General features: G+C 60.6%; 1 protein-coding gene across 1 annotated transcript; it reads right to left on the bottom strand.

Moving 5' to 3' along the window:
• Positions 1–553: 553 nt before the first annotated feature.
• On the bottom strand, positions 554–6735 carry FN3KRP (fructosamine 3 kinase related protein). The gene is made up of 6 exons (XM_036910770.2): positions 6549–6735; positions 4511–4662; positions 4140–4231; positions 3094–3176; positions 1678–1800; positions 554–1480 (listed from the first exon to the last, which is right to left on the bottom strand). The coding sequence occupies exons 1-6, from the start codon at positions 6687–6689 to the stop codon at positions 1142–1144; spliced, it is 930 nt and encodes a 309-aa protein (XP_036766665.1). The 5' UTR covers positions 6690–6735; the 3' UTR covers positions 554–1141.
• Between the last annotated feature and the right edge of the window lie 353 nt (positions 6736–7088).

The raw sequence follows: 7088 nt of genomic DNA, 5'->3' as shown, positions 1-7088 counted from the left end.
CAGGCTCTTAAAAGTCACTGTCCTCTGCTTTCCCGCAGAAGACAGAACTCAAGGCCCCGGCTGGGCCTCGGGACACCCTGCCGTTACACTGAACAAAAGCAGAGAACCTCCTGGGACCCTGCCCCGGAGACCACTGGGTCCCAGCCAAGCCCTGCACTGGCAAGTAGGCGCCAGCAGCTGGCTTCCTCCCCAAACCTGCGACTCCTCAGCCACTTTCCACCTCCCTCCACTGTCCTGCCAAATGTCTCGGGGGGCCACGAACTGGCCACCCAACAGCGCTGAGCGTTAGATCCATTCTAGGCAGCACCCACCCGCATTCTGAAGCTGTGCGGCTCTTACTGAACAAAGCCAAGAAAAAAACTGTTTTTAGAAACAATTGTACCCTACATTTATCACTACTATACATTGCAAAAATTTCTTGGCAAATGGCTAAATTAAACACTGAATTAGAAACTATTGAGTTTACTGAAATTTTTATGCAAAAGAATTCATGATCATGGACGCCACTCACACCAATACTTCTCACCACTGCAACACTGAAGGAGGGAAGGACACTGGTGTAAGGCTTTTTATTATGTTAGAAGGACAGCGGGGCAAGCTTTAGCAAACAGCAGGCCAATGGGGGCTGACAGGCACAGGGACACCAAGGTCCTTGGGTCTCTCCTCCTAGAAACCTCCAGAACCGGCTTCTAGTCTGCTCAGCCTGCAGCGGGTCGAGCCATGACATGAAGGAACGTGTGCGCTCTCGGGGCTGGTCACCCTAAGAAGCCGACAGACCCAAGTCCTGCCCATCAAGAGCAGCAGCCTGAACATGTGTTGTTCCCGGAGACAAGACGGGAGCTGGGGGTGGCCTCTGCAGCAGGGATGCCCACCACCTCTCCCTTCCCCACCTTGGGGGCGACAGAGTGTTTCCACTCGGCCCACACGCACAGGTCCCTCCATCCACATCCTGCTTGTACTGCAGTTTTTTCCCACAGTGAAGCCTCATAAAACAAACACCTTCCAGTGACAAACCTCTCTTTCGAGACACTGCGCACCCTACGGGGTTTGAGAAGCAGGCCTGAAGTGCTCCAGAGAAACGGTGTGTGAGGAAGGGGGAGAGTCGGCCACGAGGGTCTGGGGCGCCCGTCCGGGGCATGGCTCACTGGACGAGATTCCTCATGATGCTGAGGGCGGGGCCCCGGTATCCCGCTCCAAAATGATTCCAGTGGTTCAGGTAGTGAAAGAGCTGATACAAACGGAGGCGCTTCTCAAAGCCACACGCCTTGGGGATGTGGCGGTGGTAGGCAGAGTAGAAGGGGCTGCTAAAGCCCCCAAACATGCCAGCTATTGCCAGCTCGTACTCTGAGTGCCCATAGAAAGATGCTGGATCAAAAATGACGGGCCCGGAGGAGTCCTCCGCCACGTTTCCTCCCCAGAGGTCTCCGTGGAGCAGGGCGGGCACGATGTCCAGGTCACGGAACAGGCCAGGGAGCTGCAGCTGCAGAGAGGGGACGCAGCCTCACAGAAGACCAGCACGTAGGAGGGGGCTCCCTTTCCTGGGAGGGGCCCCACAAGCCAGGTGGACATGGTGCAGACACCCGGACTGCCTGGCTCAAGTGGGCAGAGGGCCCCCCCCACCTCCTGGACAGACCCAACGCCACAGGGGGCAGCAGGGCATGGCAGGGCTGCGCTCACCTGCAAAGCAGACCAGAGCTCCAGGGCCTCCCTGTCCCCAGACCCCTTCTCCACCAGGTCCATCTGGGGCTGGATGCGCTGCCGGACATAGAACGTGACCCAGTCCGTCTGCCAGTCGTTCACCTGCATGCGCAGCAGCAAAGGACAGCAGAGCTGAGGGCAGAGGGGCCAAGGGGCCACGCACGGAGGGGCACCTCTGCAAGGACGGGTGTGGGGCAGCTGGGGTGGCCTGGTGCCCTGTGGACTTGCCGGGCCCTGAGACCTGTCCCTGGGAGAGCGGGAAGCAAGGGGACCCTCCCCAGTACAGAGCAGCAAGGTCTCCGCTCTGGAGAGCCCAGGACGTTTTCTTTCAATCTCAACTCATAACGGGGCACAGAGGCCAGAGCTGGCTGGCCCCCCACCCCATGGCTCCTTTCTGACTATCTCCCTGACCACAGAGACCTGGCTTCAGCCCCTCCCAATCAGCCAGCACTGCCCCCCCCAACCAGAGAGTGATGTGAGAAGTCCTGCAGAGCCCCATTCAAAGGGACCCCATGATAGGCTGTCCAGGCCACAGGTGCCGACCATCAGGATGGCAGCAAGGTGAGCATAGAGGAGTGACACAGGGGCAGCATGTGACACCGAAGGCAGAGCATCACCCTCACATGGGCATGGCGAGCACACACATGTGCCCTCACACATGCACATGGCATGCACACGTATGTGCTCTCACGTGGCACACCCATGCCCACACATGCATGGCATGCACACATGCACCCTCACTCATGCATGTGCATGCACGCAGGGCAAGGATGGGCATGGGGGAAGGCGCGCAGCCAGCCAAGCACCCAAGCAGCTCAGAGCAGGTGGGACTAGGCAACCCCTGCCAGCAGCCACTCCCCACCCCGCACAGACCCAGGACTACCTTCTACAACATTCTCAATACAAGATCTGAACAGTGTGTCCTGTGCCCCATGCCCACCAGGACGTCCCTGGAAGTTTTCTGGACTACTCAGTTCTCCCACTTCTGAGATGCCACCTGCACTCTGGGGGCAGAGCCACCGTACCCGCTCTGCATTGGTCTGCGTCAGAACAACCCCCAGGCAAAATGCCCTGCAGAGCCGAACCCAGAATCATAAAAAAGAAAGTCACAATCCATTATTGTCATCTGTTTGGAAATTTCCTGTATTTAAAATAAGAGGTCTTCGCATGTCTATTTTATACACTTCTGAGCTCCCGCGGCACCCTAGCCAGCTGATCCCTCTCTGGCTCTCTGACCTCACCTGGCATGTCATGTAGGTAAGCCTCACGTTGACCACTTAAAACTCAGCAAAGAAGAAAGGGTGCAGATTTGTACTAAACTTCACAGAAGAGGGGGAGGGTGTGCCCCCTGCTGCGTCTGAGCAGCCAGGCTGGGAAATGGAGGTGAACGCTCACCTGGGGTAGGTATCCACAGCATGTCACCACGTCAAACCCAAACTGGTCCACGAAGGGCCGCTCAGCCTGCCCACTTCCTCTCCCTCGCAGGCAAAAGGAAACAAGAACGATGACTAGCTCCCTCCCTCGCTGCCCCAGGGCCCACTCCTGGAGCTCGGGGGGCCTTGAGCACTGACCTCAGCCTGCCTTTCCCCACCCCGAGGCCTCATCCAGACACAAAGGCCCGGCTCTCCACCAGCCCCCGGGACCCGGGAAGAGAGCCTGTTCCATCGGACTCAGCAACCCAGGACTCCCACCGCTTCCCAGGAGAGGCGCCAGGGCATGCTCAGAGGGGCAACAGTGCTGTGCCTAAAAGGGGAAAAAAAAACCCAGCCCACAGGGAGAGGATGGCGTTCGGGCCAGCACAGAGTCCGCCACCTGTGAAAAATAAACCGCGGGGCTTGGAAATGGTCTCCTTTCTCTGCAGCCCCCAGCCGCAAACCCGAGGGACTGAGCCCATGTGGCCTGGCAGGGCCAGGACGGAGTCAGCGGGATTTGTCTGCCTGGCACAGCAGCTTCTCCACCCCCTGGTTCTGGTGTGGTGGCCGCTCTGCCTACTAGGTACCACGCAGCCTACAGATGGCTCATCAAATGCCAAGGGGTGGAAATACAGGAAGATACCCTTGACACCAACACCACCTAAGTGTCAGCAAGGGCAGGCACAAGGGAGGCTGGCGTCCGGAGCGTTGCCCATGCCTGTGTAGCAGAAAAGGCACCACAGAGGAAGCCAGAGAGGCTGACAGGCCTTCTTCTGGGGAGGGAGGTGGAAGGAACCAAGACAGGAGTTTCCAGCCCAGGACACACTTCTGCCTTTCAAATGCACTTGTGACACATCGTGCCCATTGCTGTGTTCGCTGCACCCCGGACGCGCAGCTCTGGGGCTGACATTCCATCCTTCGGCATCAACACAGGGCTGACCCTCACGTGGCCGCAGCCTGATCCAGGTCCACGTGCCCACACTGGCTAAACGTCCCCTAGGTGGGGTCCCTGAAGCCCAGAGTCCATACCCACTGTGCCAGCCTCCTTCCGGAGCATCTCCCCAAGCTTCTGGTTCTCCAGGTGTAGATCTGCGAGCTGGGCTCCGAGCTGGGTGGCATGGCTGTGAAACCAGAAGGCAGCCACTGAACACGCGGCACAGGAGTGTGGGTGCACAGAGCCGGTCAGGGGACACGCAGCCTGTTCTGGTGAAGTGAGGGTGCTTAAGGCCCTGATTATTTTAGTGCCTCTCCCAGCCTGCATCTCACCTCCATTTGCCTTCCGCCCAACCTGTGACACATGTGTGTCAGATCCCGGACATTATGCTCCTGGGTACAAGCCTCAGGCATGAAGCAACGCTGAGAAGACAAAGCCAGCCAGAGGGGAAGGCACCCAGACACACCTGCTCAGAGCCCGCATGTCTACATGCTCCATCACTAGCATGCTGCCGCCTCCCGGCGCGTCCAGGACCTTGATGGGCGCGGGCACTCTCACCGTGCCTGTTCTCAGGATGGCAGCTAGACCTGCCATCTCACCTTCAAACATTCTTCTGGCCTGTCAGAAAGCAACGTGGGAGCACAATGCCTCTAAGGTTCTAGGTGGGCATGTCTCAGGTGTGGCGATCAAACAAGCCTGTTCTGGCTGCGGACGCAGCACACCAGCTTTTTACGCTTCTCGTCAGAGACATACGTTCTGCAGCTGCGCCTTCTAGTATTGGGATATATTTCTAGGTCCGCTGAATCCAGCCTGTCTGGAGGGAGGGAAGCAGAGGGCTAACATTCCACCTGAAGCCACATAAAAGGAAATCACAGACAAGCTCTGTAGTAGAACGGGAGGGGGCGCCCCACGCAGCCCTGCTCGGGGTAAATGGATGCGGAGGGTGCTCAGGGCGACGCCACAGGGAGGTAGGCCGTCTTGAGACGGTGAGGTTTCAGGGAAGGGGCATCCCACATCAGGCAAGAAGGGTTCCCGTCCGGGAAGACACGGAAGGCTGACGGCACGGCCAGGGCGTGACCGCAGCACCCGCAGCCCTGCTCCCGGCCTGCAGGGCCTGCGGTGGCGAGGTCAGCGCTTCCACAGAGGCTCCCGGGGCCCTGGAGAAGTTCACACAGAGCGGATAGGCCGCCGCGAGGGGCGGAGCGTCGTGTCCCCCCATTCCCAGGCGAGGGTGTCGGGAGGCCCCCGTGATGAAGCTCCAGGGGAGAGCGGCCTCCGACGGTATCAGGGACCCCCACGGTCCGGAGTCCCCGCCCTCCCGCCGTGCGCGGGGGAGCCCCGCAGCGCGTAAGGGCTCCCTCACCTCGGACCTCCAGCGTCCAGAGCCGCTAGAAATAAAGCCTGACGGCCAGACCCCCACCTGCGCTGCGCTGCCACAGCCGCCCCCACAGACCGCGGCAGGCGCTGCTGTTCTCAGTGACTCAAAGAAAGGTTTGATCTTCCCAAGTTCTGCTTCCTGTCCGGGCTCAAACTCGCCAAACACGACGATTTCCTCAAAGCAGCGGCCAGGTCAGCCACGGAGAGCCCTCCACAGCACCCGTCCGCCCCGAAGGCAGCCGAGGCCGGAGTCCGCGGACCTCCCTGGGGCTAAGGGGGCGGCCTCGGTCCGAGAGTCTCCCAGACAGCCTGAGGAAGCGATGGGTCACAGTGCCACCACCCTGCGGCCACGAGCTGGGCGGGCTCTGGGCCCGACAGGGACCCAGACCAGGACCAGTGTGTCCGCACAGGGAGCCCCCTTTTGCTGACGCCCCAGACTTCCCATTAACAGCAAGCCCGAGTCACTCCGTGATGGCGCGGGCTGTGGGACCGGACTGAGTATTTCAAGAGGAAAGAGAAAGGGCGTTTGTAAACCAAGGTGAAGGACTCTGAGGTCCCCCTCAAGGCCATACGTAAACTCTCGCCTCATGCATCCTTGAGGTGTTTTGCAGGAACTTAGACCCTCACCAGGTGGGCCGCCTGCTGACCACACGCGCCTCGACCCCAGGCTGGGTGGAGCCAGAAGACCGATGGCTGAGATTCCTCAAACAGTCCCGGCGCCTCACCACCGACCATCAGATGACTGGCGCCAGCTACAATTCTGCCATAAATCTGCCTTTAAATCCCTTGCCTGTAACCCTACAGGGAGTTCCGGACCTCAAACGTTAGCCACCTGCCTGGCGCTCGCCCATTTTCACTACATCCTCGTGTCAGCTTTCGTAGCCGACCCAGGCTTGTCTAGTTAGGTGACGTAAGGACCCCAGACCCCCAAAACGACCTGGGCAAGGGACCCACACCCAGACCTAGACAAGGACCCCAGGCCCGGCCGCCGCGCCAACTGGGACCCGAACAACGACCCCGGACTCGGCGCCTGGACACAGACCGGGACCCCCAGCTCCCACTCCAGACCTGGAAGCGGGGACCCCCGCCCGCCCCACCCTCCCGCTCCCGCCTGCTGCGACCCTGACCTCCGCCTTGGGGTTCACTTTCACAAACACGCGTCCTCTGTCCGTGTCGTAACTCTGTCCCTGGCTAATGCACCCGCCCCCCGAGTGGCCCGTGGCCTTGACGAAGCTGCAGCCCAGCTCCCGCCGCAGCAGCTCCTCCATGTTGCCTCCGCGGCTCGCTCCACGCTACGCGAAACGCCAGCGACGCCGCGGCGGCGCACGAGGATTGGGGAAAGCGCGGAAGGGGCGGGCCGGGTCGCGGAGACGCACGAGGATTGGGGGAAGAGTGGAGGGGCGGGTCCGGGGCACGGAGACGCACGAGGATTGGGGAACTCCATCAGAGCCCCGCCTCGCCCCCAACGAGCGAAGGCCCCGCCCCTGCCAGTTTGGCACTCCCCTGACCTCCATTGGACGTGGCCTGCGCCTCGCTCTAGGTCCCGCCCCCAATCATCGCCCCCGGTCACCATTGGCTACTACAGCTGCCGTAACCTAAGAGGGGCCGGGGCGGGGAGGGGAGCGAGATGGACGGGCAGTTCAGCCAATGATCATGTGCAACCATCG

The sequence above is a fragment of the Manis pentadactyla genome, chromosome 4 (genome assembly GCF_030020395.1).
Source record: "Manis pentadactyla isolate mManPen7 chromosome 4, mManPen7.hap1, whole genome shotgun sequence".
Taxonomy (NCBI): Eukaryota; Metazoa; Chordata; class Mammalia; order Pholidota; family Manidae; genus Manis; species Manis pentadactyla.
The sequence above is the reverse complement of the archived record's forward strand: the minus strand, read 5'-3'. Positions and strand labels throughout refer to the sequence as shown.

Excerpts from the sequence above, each read along its gene's own strand:
- FN3KRP (XM_036910770.2), bottom strand. The coding sequence starts at position 6,689 with ATGGAGGAGCTGCTGCGGCGGGAGCTGGGCTGCAGCTTCGTCAAGGCC. Across the intron at positions 4,663-6,548 it reads AAGTGAACCCCAAGGCGGAG|GCCAGAAGAATGTTTGAAGG; the intron begins GTCAGGGTCGCA and ends GCTTTCTGACAG. Across the intron at positions 4,232-4,510 it reads GACATGCGGGCTCTGAGCAG|CCATGCCACCCAGCTCGGAG; the intron begins GTGTGTCTGGGT and ends CTGGTTTCACAG.